General features: G+C 40.8%; 1 protein-coding gene across 3 annotated transcripts in view; it reads right to left on the reverse strand.

Annotated features, from left to right (window-relative positions):
• Positions 1-26,122, reverse strand: part of LARS2 (leucyl-tRNA synthetase 2, mitochondrial) — a 134,517-nt gene that overhangs the window by 14,760 nt on the left and 93,635 nt on the right. The window contains exons 13-20 of one of the 3 annotated variants that reach the window (XM_074271417.1): positions 25,402-25,500; positions 18,868-19,005; positions 9,989-10,089; positions 8,388-8,570; positions 7,679-7,848; positions 4,150-4,227; positions 2,861-2,972; positions 1,765-1,955 (exon numbers count right to left, since the gene is read on the reverse strand). In XM_074271417.1, coding sequence (XP_074127518.1) covers positions 1,891-1,955; positions 2,861-2,972; positions 4,150-4,227; positions 7,679-7,848; positions 8,388-8,570; positions 9,989-10,089; positions 18,868-19,005; positions 25,402-25,500 — 946 coding nt within the window. In that variant the 3' untranslated portion in view covers positions 1,765-1,890. Of the gene's footprint in view, positions 1-1,764; positions 1,956-2,606; positions 2,739-2,860; positions 2,973-4,149; positions 4,228-7,678; positions 7,849-8,387; positions 8,571-9,988; positions 10,090-18,867; positions 19,006-25,401; positions 25,501-26,122 lie in introns of those variants that run through there. The other 2 variants (XM_074271418.1, XM_074271416.1) reach the window with 2 other exon arrangements.

Below are 26,122 nucleotides of genomic sequence, written 5' to 3' on the forward strand. Positions count from 1 at the left end.
TAACATTAGGTTTGTCGCCTGCCACACACAAGAGACCAATGAAGGATGGTCTGGTAAATGAGAGCTGCCTGCAGCTTTGTTTCCAGATTTACTTCCACCTTCGGAAGCAAAGGTACCAGAAAGAAGAATTTTGGTTCTTGGGGTAAGACGACAAATCCCATTGGCCAGATTTCGAGATCGGGAGTCAGGTCTGGATTCACCCTCACCTCTGACTCTGTTATTGGGGCTCACGGAACTCCTCTCAGCCCTGATTTCTTTATAGGAGCATTAATAGCCATAGACTTTAGAAGGTTGTTGAAAAGCTCTAATGAGATAATTTATGTCGAATACCTTATAAACTTTAAGGCATTATGTAATTTATGATAAACAATAATAACTGTTATTAGCTCCCAATAATTGGATGCTAATTGTTCAGCTATTTCAGTTCTGTCTGGCCCCACTTGGGGTTTTCTTGGCAAAGATACTGGAGGGGTTTTTGCCATTTCCTTCTCCAGCTCATTTTATAGATGAGGAAACTGAGGCAGACAGGGTGAAGTGACTTGCCCAGGGACCCACAGTGAGGAAGTGTTAGAAGCTAGTTTTAAACTCATGTTTCGCTGATCCCATACATTCCATCCGGTCACCTTGCTGCCCCAAACCAGCAGCCAGAGGTTGGAAATGAGGAGCATTTTCAGATTAAACTAGGCCAGAGAATGGCTGAGAAAGGCCTGGCCTCCAAACATGGGATGTAAGCCTTCAAAGAACGATCAGCATATCTCAGGATCTCTTTCCTCAGAGTCAAAAACAGAAGGCTTTACCCAGAAGTGCCTTGACAGACGGGGCCTTATTTTCCCACCTCTCCGTTGGCCTTTCCAAGACTTTCAGAGTGAGCTTGTTGTGCTCGCTTTCTCTGTGGGACTGGGCCCTGAAGGGTCCTGTCAGGGATGGAGGAGGAGGTAGCTGGGAAGGGTCGATGAGGACAGAAGTTCTTAGACGCTTCTCAGCCTGCTTTTCTTCAAGAGTATTTCAGCCTTCTCCTAAACTAAGAGATGATCTCTCCTTATCTGATGGCCAAGGAGTGGTACAATGGAATTCTGTTAGGAAGCCAAATCACCTTCTACATCTGAGGCTACTGCTGGAAAAATATTAAGTTGATTATCTTTCCTTAATGTGCCAAGGTTTAAAAGCCTGCAGGGATTACAGCTTTAAAAACAAGATTCATTCCCAAATTGCTGAAACCTTGAGTTTTTGAAGTGACTATCTAAAATGGACTGAGTTATTATGTGCACTGTCATTTACAAATTAAAAGAATTTTATTTTTTCCAACATATATTTTGAAAATACCATACATTCTAAAGAAATAGTCTCTTATTATTAAATTTTTAAAGAAAATGGATAAGAAAACTTCCTCAATAGATAAAGGAAAGCTTCTATTAATCAACAAAAATTCACCAAAACAAATATTACACACAACACACAGTGCTAGGTGATAGGGAAACAATGAGAAAAATGAATAATCCCTAACTTCAGCAAGCTCCCATTGTGCAGTGAGGAGACAATACGTATGTATGTGAATATGTCAGACCCACACAAAATCAGTACAAGGTAATTGGCAGAGGACATAGTACTAGCAGCCGGGACTCAGAAAAGATTTCATGAAGAAGATGGTTCCTCTGCTGAGGTCTGCAAGAAACAAGGGATGTGAAGAAAAGGGGTAGGTAGGGATACATTCCAGCCTGGGGGATGACCTGCCCCAAGGCAGAGGGAGAGAGCAGGAAGGGCAGGTGTCAGAGGCAGAGGATGGTGCACTAGGGGAAGAGTCAGAAGTCCGGGGCTCCAATCTTGCTTCAGAAGCCTTCTGGTTGCGTGGCCAGGGGGCCAGCCACATGGCCTCCTGTAGTCTCAGTCTGCTCATGCAGAGCAGGTTGGATGCCAACTATTAGGGTCCTTCCCAGCTCTAAATCTACAATTCTCTCCTAAGGATGGAAAAACAGATTGGAGCCAGGTGACGAAAGGCTTTGAATCAAAGGAGTTTGTGTGGGGTGAGTAACAGAGGAACTGGAGGTACTGCTTGGATGACTAGAAGGGGGTGGTACCCCCTTGAGAGAAATGAAAAAATTTAGAGGAGAAATAGAGTTTTGTTTTAGATGGGCTGAGTCCGAGTGACTTCCAGGATATCCAGGTCGAGACATTCCAAGGCAGGCTTGGGACCCTGGATTGAAGCTTAGGAGGGAGGCCATGGCTCAATATAAAGCTCCAGGAGGCATTTGCACAGAGATGAGAATCAAATTCAGGGGGGTTGGGGGAGGTTACATGTCAATCTCTCCTTCAAAAGTCAGGTCTTTCTAAGAGAAGTGGGAAAAAATGCCATTCTGAAGCACCACATGAAGAGGTGGGCACAAAAGCACTCTGGGTACGCTTGTAGCACAGCTCCTCAGCATGGGCAGTGATACAGGACTGACCACAGACTTGTATCACTTATGTCTTCTTATTTAATTTGAACAGTGGGGTTCAGACTCAACCATCCACAAACAAGGAGACATCTGGCTGTTACTTACCTTCTGCTGCCCCCTTTCTCTAGCTGAAGAGGTGGACTGACTCTGGCCTTTCCTTTTAAACAACAGGCTCCTGTAATCAGTAATAGAGGGACTGCGTGCTCTGAGACTCAGGGAAGAAGCTCCTACGAACGCTTTTGTCAGGATCCTTTACCTGCCGTCCCCCTGGGCAGGAGCGGCTTCAGCTTTGGGGAGACGAGGCCCCTTGGAGTGTGAGAAAGGCATGAATCTCACTGCTAAGTTTGACAACTTAAAACCACCCACAGGGGAATGATAATGACCCGCCATTTGGGGATTTCTATTAATAACACAAATGCATGAAATACCTGCCCAGAGCTCTGAGGTTATGTGAGGGGCCAAGGGTGAAGCCATTATACAGACGGCAGCCAAAGCATCCTCAAATTCTGGACTGTGTAGAACGACTTTTTGAGAAGCTTGCTAAGGAAGAGAAGAAAAAAAATGAAAATAATACCCCAAGGTATGAAAGCTTAAGGCTCTCCTACAGTCACACAGGGATAATGAGTTAAAAAATTTGCAGCTTTCCAGCCCCTTTCTTTCTGAATGCCCTTCCATCTTTTCCCACTCTGGGACATATCCCAGTCCACAGATGTGTGTCCATCTTAGAGATGCCTCCAAGAATAAATGAAGAAACAGACAGACCAGATAGCCTTGACATCATTTCAGAAATGATCAGGTTTAAACTCAACACATAAAACTGGGAACAGAGGGAAGAGAGAAATGAGAACACAGCAAGTGGGCCAGGATGCAGGAGGGGACACTGTGGGGAGGGGCAGCCAGGAAGGTGTGAAGTGGTCCAGGAGGGGTGGTACTCCTGCTGCACACCCAGCTCCACCTTTCTCATGACCCACTTAGGATGCCTCAGTCAGCTTCCTTGGGATTATAATAATTAGGATACTTTGGCTAAACTTAAAAACTGCACAATGTATTATTTTGTGCATAAAAGGTGATAAGAAAACTACCCTGACTAGTCTATTCCACTTTGTGAGGTGCAGCAGGGACTCTGATGGAGGCTGTGAAGGAACACAGCCCTTCACAGGTAGAGCCAGTCTCACTGATAAAAAGGCTGATTTCAGAGACAGGATCTCTTTGATCCTGCTAAGGTCTAAAAATACATAGAGTTAGTGCGGACAGCTAAGACTGTTTGTGTGTACCACAAGTCACAGGAGCACCTCCCCTTATCTCCCAGATCAATTTCCTTAGCCATAAAATGAAAAGGTTGGATTAGAGCATAAGTAAGGATTCTTTCAACCTAAAAAAAATTTAATTCCACAACTAAAGTATTTATGTGAGTATATGTGAATAGGCATATAATTATATAATTCATAATAAAAATATGATGATATATAAATACATGTGAATATGCATATTTTTATATATATGTGTATTTTAAGAGCTAGAAATGTGTTGTTTTTATAAATTTGCTTCTTAGTAACTCAACATTACAGTTAATTCTAATTCGGTTCAGGTATTTTTTCATCATTTTTCTGTTTTCAAGCTACAAGCATTCAGAGTTTGGTTTGTAACACATGGTTGGCTGGATGAAGACTGCTCATTGCATCTACTATGAGTGCGTTAGAACAATTAGAAAACTTACCGAGAGTGCATTACTGAGTCCCATCAGGTGTGAAATCACAGAATTCAATAAGAAATCTTCTGTGAAATGGGTCGTTACCTAGAAGTAAAAAATTAAGGTATCTACTTTTGTTAAAATGACTTTTTATTTCATAACAGAATTTTTGAGTTCAAGACTTGGAGGATCTGAGACTGGATCACTGTATGTATTCCCTTCCAATGATGTGGATATCAAACACTTTACAGAATTCTTAATTATCCAAAAATGTCAAACTAGATGAATCTCATCTCCGAAGATATTAATCACTGCTATGATTATCTCGCCAGCAGCTTCCTGATTCTGTCCTCCCCTCCCGTTTCAAACATGTCTGATCTGATCCCTTGTATATCTCTGTGCTTAGAAACTACTGCCTTCCTTCAAGGTCCAGACTGGATGTCCTCTTCTCACAAAAACAAAAGTGGCTCCTCCCCCAAGCTTCCATGCTGTTTTCAGCTCTCCTCTATCTGATTTTAATTTAGATAGTAATTGCTTATATACATGTTGACTTTTAAAGTAGATTGCCAGTTCTCTGATGGTAAGAACTTCTTTTTTCTCTTTGCATTCCCCAATACTTAGCATGGTGCTGTGTATATAACAGCTCCTTAACAAATCCTCAGTGAATGAATGATCATACATGATCTGAAATAGTTAACATAGAAATTATTAAAGAGAATGCCTGATAGTACAAGGAAGCATCTTTTATGAAGGCTCAAAACTCTGACTTTTCCCCAGGATCTTATCAAGTCCAGTCCTTCTTCCCTAGCTCTTTCTGACCTGTTCTGGTAACTACAGAGTATACTCTTATGCATTTATGGAATTAGTGCACATATGAATATTTAAACAGTACTTTAAGGATCAATGTCATCAGTACAAGTCCTCCCTCCACTGAAACGGGTCTCCAACATTCTCTGTCAAATGAGAAGTTATGAAAAAAAAAAAAATCATACACCCATCCCCCCAGGTCAGCCTGGTAATGAGACTATTGGGCAATGGAAAATCCATAGCCATAACCAGGCTAGGACTCCAAATCCTTCCAGTTTTGGTAGTGCCTGCAGAAGTCAGTGTGGCCTTCAAGGACTTAAGCTTATATCTTTGCCCCAGTGAAGCTTTGGGGTAATTTCTTTGGTTATGAATTGTGGTGTTTTGTAATTCATATACAATATAGTATTCTTACATTGCTTTAACTATGTTATGATGAGTGCCATCCTTTATTAGCCCATTTTCTGTAATATTTAATAGAGTTTAATAAAGAGTTTAGCATATGTCAGGTACTAAGATCACAAAGACAAAAATAAGGCAGTTCCTGCCCTCAAGGATCTTACATTCTACTTCTAACACGTATGGAGATAAGCAGATGAAATGTAAATTGAGGAGAGAAAGGGCACTAATGTCTGGAGAGATCATGAAAGGCCACATTGATATTTGAGATGCTCCTTGAAGAAAAAGAAGGACTTTGGGTAAAAAGGCAGCTCAGTCTTGGCATGAACTGGGTTAATGCATGAAGGTGGGAGAGGGAAGGCTGAGTTGGGAGAAGAGCTAGTAACTCATCCAATTTGGCTAGAGGGTAGACTGCATGAAGGAAAGATAATGTCAACTAAAACTGGAGGAGCCTACAAAAATAACTAACATAATAGACTAATTAGTAAACCATATTTTAGATGGCTCAAAGAAGTTGTTGAAAAAAATAAAATTAACAACAAAGAGGTCATGGTCTGCTAGATGTCTCTTGATGATAGAAACCCTTAGTTAGATACCCCCAATCCACATGACTGGTGAAAAGGTTAAGATTATTCTTTATCTGGAGGAACCAGAGGAATCAAAACAAGAAGAATAAAATTGAGGATACATAAGGGCTTATTCCTGTCCATTTTTACCTTTAGAAGGAAAATAAAAATGTGACATCTTTGAAAATAATTCAAGATTGTAAAACTCACTAAAATATCACAATCTACTGAATTAAGTAATTAAAAAAGCATGGAGCACAAAAAATAAATATTTAATGATAAAATAATTGCTCAAACATCACTCAGCCTATTTAATTCAATTCAATAAATCATTATAACCTTCCGCTGAATAAAAAAAAAAAAAAAAAAAGAGCTACTCCTGAAAACAGACCATTTTAGGTTAGGAAGGAGAAATGTTTCCATGCTAATACAACTATGTATTTGAGCCCAAGTATATGAAAAAAAAAAATTGGTTAAGTTTAAAAGCTTGGATCAGCATATCTACAAACCAACTTTCATCTTTTTCCACTTAAATTTGATGACAAAGGAATTGTGGGTATGGGCTAAATGCCCAGCAAGGAAACATCTATAGAATTTTTGAGTTCTTTCCTCCAGGGATTTTGCTCTCAAAAGCAGCTGAATGTCCTAATACTGTTTGAAAAACAAAAACAAAAACAAAAACTCATCTGCCTTTTTCTGAATCTATCCCTGTCTTTCTTCCTTCTGTAGGAAGTTGTATCATGATGGCCAAAATATAATAGCTGAACTTGGAAATAACCTATATGCAGAACTATGTGTGTCACAGAACCCACAAAAGGCACGGCCCAATGGAAAGCCCCTTAGGTCTGGGGATAGGAGTTCGGGGTTCCCTGCTCGTCTTGGGATCTCCACATCTATGTGAACATTGAGGGGACTGGATGGAAGGACCACTGAGGTCCTTCCATCTTGAGCAGCCACACATGGGGAAGAGGGGAGGGTTCCCAGAAGACTTCTAGGCCAAACTCCTCCTTTTATGGCGAGGAAAGTGAGCTTCCTCAGGACAGGATTCTCATGATTTCACATCATTTCAGCAGTTCAAAGATTTCTGCTTTCACTGGGTTAGTTCTCTCACTTCCTCTTGTCTGTCTGAACAAGTATCCTGTGAGCTCTTTGTCTCATTACCCATCACTAGGCTGGTTCTTGGATCCAACATAGTCTCTTGGTGGGTGGCCACTTGAACCCCTGATGGGTTGGATTCATGGGACATGGCAGCCCTTGGAGACATGGGGTAGTCTCTCTTAGGCCTGCAATTGCATGGGCAAAGGGAACACCCGGAGGAGGGGAGAGCTCTCTTACTAAGGGGCATCAGCAAACTTCAGGGCCAGGAAGCTGCCGGGGTACAGGAGAGTAAAGTGACTGCAGGAGTCAGAGGCAGGCCTTGCCGAGGCTCTCACCACTGCGCCACAACTTCAGGGGTACTAACTGAACCAGGAGGGAAGGGCCAGAGTCTGTGGATTGAGTTGACTGCGCGTTTGCCTTGGTCCCCATTAAGCTGCCTTGGTCTAGTCCCACAGTTATGGAGAGACAAATGTCCCACAGCCTTCTTTCCCCCACAGGACTTTCCCTCCTGCTGATCTGTGGGGTATAGGGAAGGGGAGGAGGTTTGCTGCTACACAAGAACTCGCAACCAGGCTCCCCAATAAGGAGGAACCATGGGCAGCAGCAGAAAGTCCATTCTGAATCCGGATCATGGAAGGGAGGCTGAGGTCTGGCTCTGTCTCCACACTGGGGCCCTGGGGCCCACCTACCTGGGAGACGATGGAGTTCTTGTACTCCCCGAGTTTCCGGGCTTCCTCCTGCTCCTTGGGGCTCAGTGAGTGGGGGTTAGGCATTTGGCCAGAAGCCCTGGCCTCGAGGAACTTGGTGGTCACAGCCCACAAGCGTTGCTGCCACCTCAGCACCCCCGGGAGAGCGTCGGCTGCGCACAGGAATGGGAAAGAAGAGATATGCTATTTTAAAACCAGAGCAGCCAGAGCACCCAGGTGGCTCCCTTTGTTTTAATGGATGAAGAAGTGAGCCCTGGAAAGGGTCTTCCATCCTGCCACTCCCATTTCTTGGACAGGACTACCTCAGACTGGGATGAGAGACTACTACATAATTTATTCAGGGACAAAATAATCCTGGGGTAATTATTCCCCTCAAGTCATTTCTAACCTAAAGGACCCAAGGGATGATGGATTTCTTTGGAGGATCATCTGGAAGATCCCTTCCCCTGTCTAGTTCTTTAGACTGAAGCTGACCCAGGTTTGGGCCGGACCTCTCAGGCTCCTTCTGGCCTGGAGCGGTCCTAGGGCAAATGCTGAATGAAACCAGACTCTTGGGGGCTGGCTATGGGCCTTGGCCTCCCCGGGTGTTAATGGATGCTGGATTTTCCTGACCACTATCTCGGTCCAGTCTCCTTCATGGCCTAAGCAGACTCCCCGCACAAGTACAAGGGGGAGGGGCAGGATGACGTACTTTTCACATCCCACAGGAGATCTTTTTCTGGAGGGGCTGCGAAGAGCACATACAACCGCACGGTGTCAATCCCATACTGCTTCACCACTTCCTCCGGATCTACTCCATTGTACTTGGATTTACTCATTTTTTCCCATGTCACTTCTAACTTTTCTTTGGTTTTTGCATGAACAGGTTCCTCACCTGGAGAGAAGAATTATAATAATGAATTCAGTCATATTGATTAAAAACAAAAAAAAAGCGATCATTGGATATGTGACAAGCCAGAAGTGTCCATTTTGACAACTCACTCTTTGTAGAGTACATATCTTCAAGCCTCTCAGTGTGTTATACTATGGAAAAGGGGGTCTTTTTCATATAAACCCACCCCCCCTCATGCTAGCTTTTTCTTTCAGGAGTCAGAGTTTCAGGGGTTAAGAGTTGAAACATAGAACACATAATTCACGTGGCTTATTTCATGAGTGAAGAACCCAAGACCAGTGCATATGTGGTAGAGCTGGGGCAACGACAAGCCCCCAAAAGAGAGTGTGTTAGAGACAAGAGGGTCTTTAGAGACCAACTAATGTGATCCCTTCCTTTTACAGAAAGGAAAATGGGGCCCAGAGGGAGGAAGCGGTTTTTTCCAAATAAAACAACTACAGTAAATTCAATATAAGTGTGCTACAGTCTCTCTTCAATAGCAAAATAATACTTCCCTTTGTGTTCATTTTAAAAACTTATTTCATGTTCATTACAGTGATTAGGGGAAAGAGCAAGAAAGAATATGTTAGTATTTGCTTTCTAAGTCTGTTCGAGTTTTAGGGCAAGAATTGAAACATACCCAGATCTTACCATCCAAAGTGCTGTCAATAAAAATGCTTTGAGGCAGAGAGAATGGTGAGGGAGAATGTGAAAGGAAAACAGCTGGATGGGAGAAAGGAAATAGTAACTTAGTCAGGGTCCTGGGATCCAAAGGGGAGTTTATACTCCAGCTTATTTGGGGCCCTGTTAATTACCTTAAAGAAGAGCTAGATTAAAATTATCTGAGGCTTTAAGGAATATAAGGCTATGTTAGGGGCCCTTGACCTCCTGGAGGTGGCAGTGATGGTACTTCTCTGGTGCTGTGGCCTGTATAAAGTGGGGCAAACCTCAGGCTGTCCAGCATTGTTCGATGGAGATGCCTTCTGGGTAGTGCTTCTCATGCTGACCAGATGCAGCTCTGCTAAAATCGGGCTAAATGACTCCTGGTGCTATCTGATGATAAATGCACCATTCCCTCTGAGGTCAGGGATGGCTTCATTCCTCGTCATGTATCCACCACCTCTACCACAGCGTCTGGCACATAACGGACTTTCCTAAGTGACCATCGCTTTTGATTACAGAGTTTCAGAACCGGAAATGCCTGCAGGGATTGGATCCGAGTTCTACATGGTATAGGGGAAGATGTGGTTTTAGGGAGGCAGAGAGACAATGAGTCACACAATGAGGCAATCTCGGGTTGGGGAATGGCCGGGCCCACACATTTTGGTCCTGAACTCGCCAGGCATCGGTGACTTGCACCCCTGCTTCTCTGAGGGGGTCTCTAACCGCACCTGTGCCAAATGTTCCACGCTGCTTCTTACCAGTGAGATCAATTTCCTCTCTCTTCAGATACTGGCCAGATGGTAGACGGAACGTCTGCCCTTTGATAAGGCCTTGAACCAGCAGCTTATGGAAAGGCTCTCTGAGGAAAGATAAAAGGAAAAGGAATCTGCTATGTTGGAAACAAATAATTAAACAACAACCAAACAGACGTGAACTTTCTGAAACAAAGACAAGGACACACTGAAAATACCTGCAGGCGAACGGTTACCCCTGAAAAGCCTGTAATCATTCATTACACTTGTCATCAAAGACTCCCACATGGCACAGGGAACAGAGCAAATGAGTCAGCAAGCATCGAGTGCTTCTCCTAGGAGCCGCTTAGTGCAGTGGGGATTCGGATTTGGAACCCAGGCTCAAGCCTTACCTCTGCTTCTTACAGTATGAATGACCTCAGACAAATTAGTTCCCCATCTGAACCTCAGTTTCCCCATTTGTAAAAGAAGGCCTTTAGGGTACCTTGTAAATATGTTCCTGCATAGACAGTCCGAGACTAGGCACTTTGAGGACCCAAAAAATGGCCTATAGCCATGGCCTTGGTCTTAAGCAGCTTACAACTTTGCTACCTGCTATATTATGATCAGTTTTGTTAAAACCATCTGTTCAAAACCATATAAAAAAAGTATACACATATCCTGTTATATCTAATGTTCACGGTGATCCCATAACTATTTTAATTCTAATTTGAAATTAAGTATATTCTTTTGGATGGCAACTCCAATCAATTTAGCTCTAAAATATTTCTGAATGTACCGCTTTATGTTATTTTGCAAAGAAGGGACATTCACTGAGAATATGGACCTATTTCATGTCTTTTAAAAAAAGACAGCAGAGTGGCCAGGTATGGATGAGACAGAACTATATGTACATCTTCAAGATGACCAGCAGCTTTGGAAGAGCAATGCCCACAGTTCTGACATTGACTGGAGGAGAATACCTTTCACCATGCAAACACAGCTTATTTCCTTGTCTCAGGCCACTAACTAGAACGGTTTTAACTGAAAGATGATAAAGCAATTAACCTCAAAGAGGCCCAACCTGCAGGAAACCAACTCCAAGGATGGAATCAAAGGAAATTTCATCGCCAATTTAATAGGCGTCTCGTTTTGCTTTACGATGCCGCTTAGTTTGGACAGGTTGTGATTAGGAACAAGTAGTGGGCCTGAATGACCTGCCAAATGTCACTGTTCATTTAATCCTAGTGATGAGAAAAGAGGCAATTAAAGATGAGACTTTTTACTGGAATATTGGAGAGGGGGAAAGAAAGGCTGTCAGAGGAGGAAGGGGAGAATTGGACAAAAAGAACCGATCTCTTAGCATTTTCTATGCCGGCTCCTTTTCAACATCCCTCACAACTGATCTTCCAGGCTCTACCAGAAGACTTCATTATTTCCCTGACCTTTTTTCTCCTTTTTTTTTTTTTTTTTTGAGGTGGGGTGGGTGGGTGAGAATGTGGAGTTGGGAGAAAGGAACGATAGCAGTGAATGGAATACTGATGCACAGACATCACTCACTTGAATAATTCCTTCTGCTAACTGCTAGGCCCTCCTGGTTCAGCCTCCCTCCCTCCAGCCTAGCTATGGAGTTGTTTTTTTTTTTTTTAAAGAAGGTATTCATTTCATTTGCAGCTGAATATCTGTTCCATTACTGACTCCAGTCTTCCCCCAAGCAAAAATTTCTGAAGGGGACTCGTGAAATAAAGAGGCTTTCCCTAATGCTTTCTTTCTCTGTATTCTAAGGGTCCTTGACGCCAAAGGTTAATGTGGGACCACCCTAAATCAGATTAGGAAAGAGTATGAAAACCGTCTTCAGAAGCACCAGGCAGTATTTCAGCAATGTAGTTTTTGGATTACAGAAGCTGAGCTGCTCTTATTTGGATTTCTGAATCAACAAAGTCCTAACATGATTTGAGCTGGGTTTGGATAAAAGCCATCCAGAAATGTCAAGAATCAATTTATTCAACAATCCATACAGCACATACAACAAGCATTTGTTAGCACCTCCCTGCCACGCACTACAGAAAGACGGACAAAGCTCCACAGCTCTTGCTCTGAAAGAGCTTACATTTAGGAGCAGGGAAAGAGCAGGTATGTGGAAAATTAAGTGTAAAATGATTTCTGGAGAGGAGGACACTAGCGGCTGGGGATCAGGACAGACTTCCTATGGGAGGTGATGTGTGAGCTGAACTTTGATCTAAGTTCAAAGGCTAAGAAGTGGTCGATCCAAAGTCTGTGTGGAATCGTTTTGTGAAGGACTTCTAGATGATCCAAATCCCTGATGATGAGAGAAATGCAAACCATGACAACTCTGAGGTTATTTCATCAACCCGACAAAGATGATGAGGAAAACAGCTGTTGTTTGAGGGGTTTGGGAAAATGGGCATGTGGATGTGCTCTTGGGAGAGGTGGGGATTGGATTATTTTGGACAATAATCTGGGACCATAACCCCAAATCACTGGATTTCAGTTTGACCCAGTGGTGTTTGTAATAGGTTTAGGCAAGAAGGAAAACGAGGGCAGAGGGAAGAGCTCAGAGAGAGAAGACTTTAGAACCGAAATTTTTGAAGTAGCAAAGAACTGGTAACAAATAGATGCCCATCCACTGGGGAATGGTTGACCAAAATGGGGCTTTATGAACATGACAGAATATTTCTGCACCACAGGAAATGACAAATATGACAGATTCAGACAGACATGAGAAGGTTCGTATGAGGGAAATGAGCAGGATAATTTATGTAATAACAACAATATAAAGGAAAACAACCTTGAAAGACTTCAGCATTCTGATCAAAGCAGCAAATGGTGATTTCAAAGGATGGCTGATGAAACATACCTCCTCCTTTCTGACAGAGAAGTACAGAAGGAGATCTGAATCCTCAGATGTGTCCAAAGTGTTGATTTGTTTGGATGGGTTATTCATACTTGTTATAAGGAAGGGTTCCTCATCAGAGGGGGCTAGCAGGTAGTGAGAGATGCACACACAAATGGTATTCATAAAATAAGCTTTTAAAATGCAGAGAAAACAAAAACAAAGGGAGCAGATATAGAACTACTCAGGTATACACATATACACAGTCTTCTCGGTGTCTAGCAGAGTGCTTGGCAAACAGAGGGTTTAAAATACACACAAAAACAAATACATTGTGTGTTTACACATACATACATATATTTATGTATATATATATATATATATATATATATATATATGTAGAGAGGCATACACAACATTCTCTCAATAAATTATTATATATACTAGAAGTTCAAGTTGTTGTTGTTGTTGTTTAATATAAGCCTTTCTGTGCTTTCTGAAATGCCCATTTGTTGATGGCTGTTAAATTCACAATTAAAAATTATTTTAAACTTTATTTTAAAATAAAAAAAATTTTAAATTTATTTTAAAATAAAAAAAAAAATTTTAAATTTAAATAAAAAAAATTATTTTAAAAATTAATAAAACAGAATTTGGGTGTGGGGCAAAGGGGGAGGAGAAAAAAAAAAAAAAACAACTTCAAACCAAGGAGTCTGATTTTTATCCTAGAGTCAGAGCCACTGGAGTTTCGTAAGCAGGCAATGGCATAATTAGATAGTATTTGGGGGAAATCAATGTGCTGGCTATGTGGAAGATGAATTGGGGAGGAAGGTGCCAAGGCGTGAGGCTGATATAAAAGTCCTGCCAGGGTGATGTGAACAGAGATAAGGGGCCAGGGAGGGTAGAAACAACAAGATTGATGGGAGGGGGAAAGCAAGGAACCAGAAAGCCCCTGGATGACGGCTATGCTGCCATATTTGTCTTTCAGAGAACACTATCTGAAGCTAGATGCTTAAAACAGGATATTAAAATTCATGTCACATCATTTCAGATAATGACAATGATATTAATGTTGCTCATGGATATCAACAGTGAACCTGAACAATAAAAAAGCTTGTGATACATATCTAAGAGGCTTTAAAAGAACCTGGCTTTTTTTTTTTTTTTTCAAACAAACCTCCAGTACGGATTGGAGAAAAGGAACAATGTGTACCACTCTCAGCAGCTGCTCTCTGAATGTCAGGCTTTTAGAGAAGGAAGGAACCTTAAGAGTCCATTTAGCTCGGTCCCTTCACTGGACAGTCTCCGAGACCACAAACTGATTTCATTTTTAAGGTGAGATTGTTTATGTTCCTTTTTAACATGAACATGCACGTTCTGCAATCCAACAAAAGAAGCTTGTTTGGGTGGTTCCGGTGAATGTATCTTCCATCTTATTAGTATTGAAAAATGCAACATAGGCGATGTGTTAGGCAATAGCCTCTACACCCCCCAACCCCCCCCTTCACTTTTAGGAGTTCTGTCAATATTTAACGTATTCCACTGCCAATTAATTTGGGAAACTCTGCTCTACTTCATTCTAAGTAAATCAATGGCTCCCCTCCCCTTCTTCTCCCTCCTCCCACCTCAGGCCAGCTAGCCAATGGCATAGGAAATAAACCTTAAAGAGACTTCATTGATTCTGAAAGATTTTAATAAAACTTCCCTTTCCAGCCAGATGGCCTCCTGCTCTAAGCAGAAGTCCTGGCTTGTGGAAAAGCCATGTGAGCAGGCCATTAACTGTAAGAGAATTGCTATAACTGAAGATCAACTTCCTTCTTTAAAAAGGGCAAACCTCCTATAGGATGCATTTCAATTCAGCAAATTTCATTTCTCAAGCACTGCATTTTTCTTGAAAACTTAAGAATTAAATGTAAAAGGTGACAAGGACTTTGTAATCATTCTTTTATCTGCTGAAGAAATGGAAATCCAAGATTATATGACTGATAAGGCGCTGGTTTTTGTTCTTACTGACCTACAGTGGAGAACATGGTGGTCTGCCTGAAGCTTCAAAGGGAAGAGCGGATGATGCTGACCAAAGGGTAGCCTCCCACCAAGTCAGTCATCCTGGGAACCCTCTTCCTTGCCAGCTATTTTTTACTGAGAGACAAGTTTCCACTGGCTAACTCTGGGATCTTTGAACATAAAGCACATAATTAAAATTCTTTACCAACATAGATTTTTGCTTCTGGTGTTGCAAGACAAAATACAACCCCCCCCCCCCCCCAAGTAACATGACTAGTAATAGAATCAAAAAACCAACAGAAGACAACTAAGAACACTGAAAAGGTTTGTCATAATTCCATTTGTTTCTCATCTCCTAGGAACAAGGATTGACAGATGAGCAATCTTAAGTGAGTCTCCAGTTTAGGAATTTGGGTGGGTGGGGTGTGGGTGGGTAGAAAATCCAAACAGCCAAGACTGTTTAAAAGTTAGAAAAATCTGTTTTGGCCCTGAGCTCACTGACCAATTGCAAATGTAAACTTTTCTGCTCCCGGCTAAGCCCACTTCCATTAAATGTTATTGCTAGGTATGCTGGATAGAAAACATCTGCCAATGACATGTGTATTTGCAGTTAAAAATAAAGATTATCAAACTTTAATAGAAAAAGTATTATAAAATACTGGATTTTCTTAGGTGACTTAATTTTCCTTCTAACCCCAGGTAGAACCTAATTTGATTTCTCATTCAAGTGCTGAGGTCTCTCTTGAACACATCTACTGAATATCAGAATTCTCATGCCAGAATGAGGTCAGCAACTTATCTGAACACCTACTTCATGGTTTTTTTTTTTTTTTTTTTTTTTTTTTAAGTAGGCACAAAAATAAAGTTTGCCTCTAAGAAAAGCTTCTGTCAAAAATGCCCACAGTGACATGGGTATTATGATGCCCATTATAGAAATCATCAATCACCCTATCAAGGGGTCCATCACAGACCTAAATAGGGTTTTTGTTTCCAGGAATACAGAGAGAAGAGAGAAGAATAAGGAAATCTTGAGGGAAAAGAAGTGCTTTTTTAACACAAGATATTAAGCTTAGCAATTTTTGAAAAAAGCCATCTTTCTGAGCAAAATACTTTTGGGTCCAGATAGGATTCTACCCAGACAGTGTGGGAACTGCTCTCCCCCACTAGAGATCACCACAATTCAAGCATTTCGAATCTGATTGAGCCGGGTGGCCCACATGGCTAATAGGGGTTAGGGCAGGACTTCAGTGACCCAGATCGTGCTGAGTCCAAGGCCAGCCCTCGGCTAGTAGAGGCTCAGGCAGGACTTCAGTGACCCAGATCGTGCTGAGCCCAAGGCCAGTCCTCCACCCATGGCCCAAGATGCTCTGTTCTCTCCCCTCATCCCCCAATCCTACACAGGTAGACCAATTTTTGTCTCTGGGTTAAGCCTGATGGGTCAAATGACAAATCGTGGCAACGGCAGCCACCTGGTGGCAGCAAACACAAATGACGGTTCAGTTCTTGGGACGGGTCACTCAAACCTTACATTTGACTGTCCAAAGGGATGAAAGGACACCCTTCTAAACTTGACTCCAATATAAAGCTTCTCTCACACATTTAATTTTAGGCAATTATCTGACAGGCAGAGAAAATGAAAGCTGCTTTTAACTGGAAGATGAATCAGAAATGAAGATAAAATGTCCCTGGAGTAATCAGGAGAAAAATAATGATTTCACTTCCAAAAAGATTCATTTGCACACACGTTTTTTAGGAACAAAGCAATGACAGGGAGGGAGATATCCCTATACACTTGGGGTTAACATACTCCTTTCTTTTTTTTCCTCCACTGCCGGCAGGTTAAAAGCTTTTTGGAAAGCTTGATAATCTCAAAGGATGAATTTTGAATTGTGAGCATAGAAAAGTAAGCTATTTTTACTCGTTTATGACAAATTGGTCTTTGCCAAATACATATTGGTTAAATAAAATGATCCATTAAATTTCTCCCAAGAGAATCATTAAAATTTTGTACCTAAAACAAGTCACTTTTACTAGTGTAAAACTAACTGGTCCAACAGGAAGGGCACAAGGTGAAGTCAGAAGACCTGGATCCTGTGTAACTGCTTATGTGCCCCTATTTGGGCAGCTTTGGCCACATTTCTGTCCCTCCTTGGGCCTCAGTTTCCCCATCTGAAAAATGAAGTGGTTGAATTGGATGTACTTGAGGGTCTCCTTCAGCTCTAGGATTATTATGAACCTATGCAATTTGCCATTTTGAAAATAAAGCTCTTAGGTGTCTCTTTTGACAAAATGTATTCTTTAACATTCATTGTAAGGCAAATTTCTGTCTAGTGAACATCGATGCAACTAAAAAAAAAAATTCATAGAACAGAAACAGGTGCCTTAAAATGAAATGGACTAAACAGATAATGAGGAATGATGTGATCCTTTGTAAATCACATTATTGGCTCACCAAATATTAATAAAAAGACAAATAACAGAAGTATAAAAACTCCACAATCAAACTTAAAAGATCTCATTTGTTCATTCAATAAATATGAATGTGTCATATATGCAAGGGCCTGGGAGTCACAGCTGACATGAAAACAGGTGACATTTAGATTTTTTCAAAGCATTGATATGTTTGGAATAAGGGATTCTTCTCAGGGGGTAAGGGAGGGAAGGATAAAGAGGAAATTCAGGTGATACCAAAAAAGAAAGATATCAATAAAAATCTATCATCTAAAAGAAAATTGGCAGACATCTTTTCCTTACCCTCAGAGAGCTAGAAACTGTTTCCAAGAACCCTTTTATCTGCAGCTACTTAAGTGGGATAAGGGTCCTGTGTGCTACCTGGCCTTTACATTCAGGGCTATATAAGTTAATCACTTTCACAAACCTACATTTTTGTCTCTTCTCTCTAAAGCTATTAATCTTCTATGACCTCTGCCAACAATATTTCTGAAACAACTGCATTAGGAATTGTTTAGGGTACTCTGTGGTGAGGAGTTGCTTGTTTTTGCATGCGATTGACCAATGGATAGTCATCTAGCATGGCGGTTCACGGCACCATCGTAGATCGAGAGCTCGCAAGGCCGCCAGGAGTCATCTGGTCAAACTCATTTTACAGAGGACAACTTGAGAGGCCCAGGGAAGTTATATGATTTACTCATGATCACACAGGTCAAAGAATCACTATTAATGAATTTCTGTTTTAAATTCTGCAGGTTCTGTTTTAAGACTTTTGCACAGTGAGGAGCTTTGTACACAGTGAATGATTAATGGTTATTGAATTTAGTTGAGCTCGTTAAGGTATATTTGTAGTGAATAAGATGTTAAAAAACAGATCTGAATCTTTATTGCAGATCTGTTAAAAAGTCCATCACAAATATGTAATAATAACATATTTTTCTTGAAACTTACTAATAAATCAGGTAAACAAGGCAAGCACAGGCTAATGGGAATAGATTTAATTTTGGTAAATCCCTGTCTTGGTTCTTTGCTTTGATTTTATTACTCCCTTTTATGAGCAGAGTATTAAAGGAGTTTACTGGAGAATCTGGTTAAAGTCTGGTGTTGGGTAGGTGGTGGTGGTGTAGGCATACACACAGAAAGTCTTGCAACATGGCAGACTTCTATTCCTTCTTGAAAGTCTTAAAAATGCTCAGCTCATATAAGGAAAAAGAATAAAGCTAATATTGGAATCTTTTACAATTTGGAGACAACCACCACAAAACCACCATGTGATCATAGATTGAGAGCAAGAAGAGAACTCAGAAGTTCAATGTCATCATCTTGGAGTCAGGGAAACCAAGGCCCAAGAGGTCACGTGGATAGTAAGTGGCAAGCTAAGATGTAAACCCAAGGGATCCAGGTGCAGATTCCAAATTCATCCCTCTTTTCACTGGTCAAGTGGCAACAGAACAAATGACTGATGCGTACCTCATGGTAAAGTCTACTTGGAAAACACAATTCTTTTTCATTCTCTCTTTCACATATAATGGTTTCTTTCTACTTCAGGATGCTATTCAACTTATCAATGATTCTCCAAACAAATTGAAATGCTTACCTGTGCTTGACCATTTTTTGGGCACTGCAAAAATGGCTCAGGAATCTTGCATAGAACAGATGCATCACTGCATGCTCCTTTCCTCCAATATAGAGATCCACAGGCATCCAGTAATCAGCCACAGCTTTGTTAAAGGGGCTGGAAGGACAGAAGAACACACAAGTTATCCCACTCTGCTCTCATCGGGTAGGTGTAACTCTTTGGGTTCTAGACAGGAAATCATTACTTTATCTGGCTATCCTTGAATTAAATCCTATCAAGTAATGACAGCTATATTGTTCTTCTAGCCACTTTTCTCTGAGTAATCCTTTTATTAATATACTAACACCTTATTAATAAAAGAAATGGTCATTTGGCTGTCTCTTATTCTAACCCAATTTTAAAGAGGAATTATTATAAAATAAGAAAAATGGACTAGCGTTCAGTTACTACTACTAAATTTTAACCAGTGTAAAAGGCCATTTAAACTCTGAATGACAATACTCCAGTTTTAGCCTAGGAACTGTAATGTCATCAGGGCAGGAAAGCGCCAGTGTGCAAACTGCCTCCAGTCATTCAGAATCAGGACCTCTTTCTACCTCCTTTCAGATCAGCATGGGCTTGTGACTTAGGGAAGTGCCTACTGGATTCTAAGGCCCCTCTATATGTCCTGCTGCCTTTTGTGATAACAGGACGTCATGTGAAATAATGGTGAGAAGAAGTTCACCAAAAAGTCTTGGGGAAAAAACTATTCTGAATATCCAGTGAGTCACTTGATCTGCTCAGTTTTCTCATCTACAAAATAAGTGGGTATATCTGTATGTGGGAATTTGGGTTTTTTTCAGCTTTGACATCTGGAGGAAGCTATTCAAAATGATAGAAGACTTCAAGATTATGCCATAATCATGAGGACTGGCTACAGAAACATGAGGACTGTCTTCAGATACTAGAAATCTGTCTTACGGAAGAGTGAGGAGATTAGCTCTTTTTGGCTCTACGAGGTGAAAGTACAATTAACAGGTAGATGTTATAGAAGTATATTTTAGCTCAGTGTAAGGAAAAACTTCCTAACCACTAGAGCTGGCCAACAGTAGGATGGGCTGCCCTAAGTCTACAGTATGGGGTTCCCCTTCCCTGAAGTTTCTAGCTAGAGGCCTGGTATCTGCTAGCCAAGTGTGCTTTAGGAGTATGTGTGTAGTTACTGATCAGACTGAGGGTAAGACGCACAAGATCAGAGAACCCCCCCCCCAATGTTCATATGGACTATTTGTGCCCCACCTGTGGCAGAGCATTCTGAGCGCGTATCAGCCGCAGCCACTTGACTCTAACAACCATTGATGAGGTGCACTAGATACTAGATAGCCTCGAGATGTTTTTTCACTCTGGGATTCTAGGCTGATTTCTATAATTATCTTCAGTTTTTAATTACTGTTACTGGATAATTGAGGCTTTCAGAGTTTCTGTCATTAGAGGGCAATGTGGTTTTTACAACAGGGAAATGAAGAGGTATTAAAAGAAAAAAAAAAAATACTGGACATTTCAAATCTGAATTTCAGTCTTATACTAAAGGACTGCTATGAAAATTATTAGCTTGTATATTGCCTACTCAATGTAATTATGCCTTTTCATGATGAACTGTCAAAAGATAATTTGGTGACTGAGCCTCCTTTGACTAGATCTACTCTAATGGAATTGGGACTTCATTGATCCAGATGTCTCTTCAACAAGGCAGTCTGCAAGAAATCCTACTGTTTATATCAGTTGCAACTGTAGGGGGTTCATCCAATGAGCCTGGGGCCTGCTTCGACTGTTATGAGATGGAGAGGACACCCTCCCCTTCATTTTCCCCCACAGTATCATCTTTTTCGATTTATAGTCATACAACATGGCTGGCAGAATGTGGATATTAAAAAGATGGCTTGTTTATGGGAGTTTTGGGGTAATTAAAGGGGATCTACTCCCATGGACAATTCTGTCCATTTGCCTTTAATTCTGGAAGCAATTTGCTTTCTATTTGAAACATCTGCCCAAGATGTCTGTCTGTCTGTTCATTCATCCATCTATTCTTAGTCACACTGAAGGATGAGCTCTAGATTGTTCATCTAACTACATGTAATCATCTGGACAATAGACATTTTCCATCTGTTTGGTTTTTCCCATGTAGAATGTTATAGCAGATTTTTGGAGGGGTTATGAATCTGGTCCAGGAGGTTTCATTCTGAGGATGGATGCAACCACACTGGAATCTGGAGATCATCATCTCTAGGAAATACTTTTCAACTTGAACTTTGCCCTCCATGTTGGTTTGGGTTAACCTGAACACTTTTGATGTATGGTTGGGAGATTCCTTTTTTGGAAAGGAAGTTGGAGTTTTGCTCTATTTAAATGCTTAAAAAAAACAACCAACAAACAATAAGCATGCTGGGAATTTGCATTTATTACATCTTTTAGTCAAGCGTGTGAGGATAAAGATGAGATCTATTGTGAAATATCAGCTGTGAAAGTCTACTTCTTCTTTACTAATACCTTCATTGAGGATGCCTTTGGTGTGTAGGCAGATTATTCTCATAAAAATGCCATATAGCTAGAAAAGAAAGTATGTAGGTTGGAGGTTGCCTTTTATCAGCAATAGCAACATGCAGGCTTTTCCCTATGCCTTTGGCAACTTTTCTTCTTTCAGAAATCCACTAAATTGGTTCTTCAAGCTCCTATCAAATTTAAATCACTTCCAGTATGTTTCTGCTGTGTCCACTTGGGTCCTGTCCAAATCTTCTTCTCATCTTTGTTATCTTTAGTGGCGTTTCTGCCTCCTCTAAGAGCACACTTGGGACTGACTTTAGAGTCTAAATGTGGTGTCTCTATCCATTTTTCTTGATAGTGAGAATATTTGCTCTAAAATAATCTTTGTGTGTTAGGGTTAAAAGTTTAAGATATCAAAAACTCCTACATTATGGGGTGCACATTGCAATGTGTCACAGTCCTATAAAAGTACCTTGTTCTAGAGCAGTTTGTAAATTTCAGAGCTCTACCTTTTATCTACAGATAATAAAATTCTTCCTCTTTTTCAGATGTGATGTGGTCCTTTTGTTTGGTATTGGGTGTAAATCAGTTTACCATATTGTAAAGGGCTGAAATTCTTGAGTTAATGTATTGAGGTCGGACAACCGAGCACTTAAGGCTAATTACTGATTGGACAATACTCCATTAGAATATGCTTGGAAAATGGCCCTTCCCACTATCCTGTGCTGGCTCAATCATTTGGTGTATACAGAATTATAGGAGGGACTTGGGGGGTGGAGTAAGACTAGCCAGGGTCACTTTTTGGGCAGGAGATGAAGAGGAGAAGTCATGGTGATCCTGCGTCCATCTCCTTCACTTTTACTGCTAAAGACCAAGAATAAAGACCAAGGACTTTTGCTTATCCTGACTCTGGCTGATTCTAAGGTATCCAGGGTGTTAACGTGGTCATCACAACGTATAGCATCTGATAGGTCAGCCTTGTTCCAGAGTATTGCATTCTTTTGACTCTTTTGCTACTAAATAAAGGACTTTTTGATGCCTTGTGGAATATAGACTAGTAACAATTTAGGCTTTTTGATGGCTGTTTCTCACTGTGGTTCACATCACTTATTAGTTCTCTATATTTGGCAGCTAATGGAGTTATTGATCATGTTTATTTTTAAAAATATAAAGGTTTTATTGTAATGTTAACTTAATTAACTGCATGTATTAAATTTCTTGAATTTAGTATTTCATTTAATTCTTGTAATGGTGATGCCATTTAGTACTCTTCAACATCCAAAGAAACAATCATTCTTATTTGTCCTATTCCTAATTGGAAATTGTATTTTTTATTTTCTATAAAACAACTTGATTTGTTGCTAGTGATCTGTGTAAGACTCAAGGCATATGACTTTGGGGAATCAGGTCTACCGCTGTTATTGTTGGGAATCCTAAATATATCAAACTTATTTTTACAAAGGTATATATACATTTATTTATTAAACGATCATCAGATTGATGTTAATGTTAGATATAAAAAAACAAGATATTGTGAAAACTGAAGCTTAATGCTTACTGTAAAAATAAATAAATATAATAATTTTTGCAGCTCTCCCCATCGCCTTCACTTTGATTCTGTTTGTTGTCCTTTCATTTTCACTCTTAAATGGCTTTAGATTGGTTTTACTTGGGTCGGTTTAGTGCTGAGCTCTCCTTTAATTGTTTTACATTTTGGTTACCAATTTCTTTCTTCCATGAAGTTTTGTTGGTTCTTTGTTGTTGTTGTTGTTGCTGTTGTTTTGTGTGTGTGTGTGTGTGTGTGTGTGTGTGTGTGTGTGAAGGTCTGGAACTATGATTTACTGATAAAGGAAACTACCCAGGGAGGAAACTCCTTCAACTTAAGATCAGACAAAACTGATATGGACTACACTGGTTTAATTTGGAGATTCTTCCTGAATTCTCTGTAGAACAGTCTTCTACATCAAATGTCAAAAGGTGCAATTATTCTCATGGTTAGCTCTTAACAAACACTCACTCAATCATGAACATGGCCAGGAAATGGTGTTTTTTTGTGGCCTTTAGGCATAAAATGAAATAGAGTCAGCCATTTCCTTCATTCGCCTCTCCAAAGAGAAGCTGGGCTGAGTCAGCGGCCCAATTAGCAGCAACGTTGCGCTTTGCTCCACCTGAGAATGTCAAGAGCGCCGGGATTCAGTCCCTGGAGCAGAGGGGCTTTCCCCCTTTTTGCTGAGGGCACAGACCTGCATCCTCACTGATGTGGGGAGCTCCCAGGGCGGAAATGCCTTCCCCCGGCCTGTATCAGCCCCTGCTCTTCAGCTTCCAGTCTGAGGCAGGACCAGAACTCAGATCTACCTGACTCCTCCTCTCTCCAGTACGCCAAGCTACCTCCAGGCAGGGCAAACTATTGCTCTTAAAGTCACTGACTCTCTGCAAACTAACTGCTGGCACTCCACACAGTAGAGCTGTTACAAGACCAAGAAATAAAAATTCAAAATATAAAACATTAAATGGAACAAAACATCAGAAGAGCCCTCCAATAATGGGGAGATATAAGTGGCCAACCCTTAACAAACAGAGCATGAACGGAACGCCAAGTTCCAGGCAAGGCAGAGCGTTTGTCCTCCTGTCTGCTAATTCTCTGGTGCTGGACTTAATGTTTCCTGCCCGTCCGAGGGCCTAATGAATCACTTTGAAGGGCACATTCCATGCATTTTCAGAGACAAACCAAGCACTGATTTGTAGCTTCTTCCCTGTGAATGCTGGCAGGCTGGCAGTCAGATGCAAGAGGCCTATAAACCTATGCTAGGATCACAGCCCTCCTGATCAAATGAATTGTGGCCTCTTTGCCTTGGAAATGACTGAAAAAATTTCAACAAATTATAATTTTTGATCAGTGCTTAGTAATGAGAGATCAGCAATTTAATTTGGGTAATGCTTTTGGAATGTTTCTGGAAGAAAAAAACATACTCGGGAAGTTTGCTTTTAATCAGGGTTTGACAGAGCCCCAAAGGATTGAGTCAAAAACTAAGTTCATACTAATGCAGAACACAGACTGAAAAGCAAAGAAGCCATGTCCATATTTCCTATTGAGAAATGATTATTCAATAACAAATGATTTCCCCCCAAATTTACCCTGCCTAGACCATCTCACTATAATATTCATTCTTCTCATTAATTGTTAGCCAATTGGAGCTGATGCCATCCTCAGGAAACATTCATTCTTCCAAGGACATACTTAGCTCTGAGTAGGTTTTATGAGGGTCTTTGGCATTTGAGAGCACCACTGACCCTTTTATTATCTGCTAGCATAATTAATAAAATGATCAGTTACCCAGAAACGCTCTCGAACTTTTTAACACTTAACAGAGTCAATGATATTCATGACAATAATTCTCCATTGGATAAGGCTGGAGATTTTTTCCTGTTAGTCAGGTTTTTGGAACTATCCCCAAAGGTGAAATCCCCAAGTGGCCCATGTGTCATGGTAGAGCATGGCTGATTTTTTTATCTTACTCATTTCTATGTGTATTAAACATATACTGGGCTACAGAAATAAAGATTGTCCAGGCAATGGCAGAATTCTGGGACTGGCGCAAATCTCAGAGATCACCTGGCATGAATGTTCTCATGTCTGAGGCCTGGAATGAGTTAGCTTAGTCACGGAGTAAATAAAGAGAAAACCCAGACCTTTTGGCTCCGAATGCAGCGCTGTGTTTAGTATACCATCCTTGCATTGTGGTGAGAGGAAGCAGAAAAGGAAAGGGACCTACTTCCTTTGCACTTAACAGTGAGGGACTACTTCTGCCATTTTGGCTTGGGAACAGAAAATCTGAACCACTAAAAATCTGAGCCACTAAAAGGGAAGGACTCAGGTGCCAGGCAAAGGCATGGAGGTAGGAGAGGCCCAGCTGAGGCTTGGGCAAACCTGGGAGAACTGAGTGCCGCTGCACAAATACAATCTCCTTGCTCATCTTCACTCTTTTCAGTAAACAATGGCCGAATGATTCACCTGTGGGAGCCAGGGAATTTTACCTGTGCGTGTTCTTTGGGTCAGTATATCTGAAATAATACCAAGCTGAATCAACAAATGTATCCATGGTGTCTGTCTCTCTTGTGGCTGCACCTTTGCACCTGGAATAGAAAAGGCTCAGGGTCAAAAGTTTGGCTTTTGAGAAAAGACAATAAATATTACAAGATAAAAGCTAAAAAGGAAAAAAAAAAAACACTACCAACTAAAATAATTCTGAAATTCTGTTTTACATCCTTTAGATTGGTGGATATGACAAAAAAGAAAATGACAAATACTGGAGAGACTGTGGGAAAACAAGCACATTAATGTAAAACCCCTTAGAATCCACAAAGAAACTAGCCCTGAGGCTCAATCCTGCCTGTCACTGGGAAGTAACTGGATATAGGAATATGGACCAGTGACTTATCTAAGTGACTTCTAACTGCTTTCTCACCACTAAGTGCTATTAAGGATATTTTTAACACTGTAATATCCTAAAATTATCTTTTATTTTGGGGAATAATCACTATACAGTAATATTTTTAGATATAATCTGAAAATAAAGGTTATTTTACATTCACTGTTAATATGTTTATTACATAATTTCAAACAAACATGTTATAATGCCCTTTTCAAAAAAATTATTGTTTTACATCCTCTACATTTCCTACTATATAACGGTGAGGGACTACTATCTTCTATCATTCCTAGGAAGCCATGTAATGGATGAAATTTTTAAAGAGA

This window comes from Sminthopsis crassicaudata, chromosome 5 (assembly GCF_048593235.1).
Source record: "Sminthopsis crassicaudata isolate SCR6 chromosome 5, ASM4859323v1, whole genome shotgun sequence".
Taxonomy (NCBI): domain Eukaryota; kingdom Metazoa; phylum Chordata; class Mammalia; order Dasyuromorphia; family Dasyuridae; genus Sminthopsis; species Sminthopsis crassicaudata.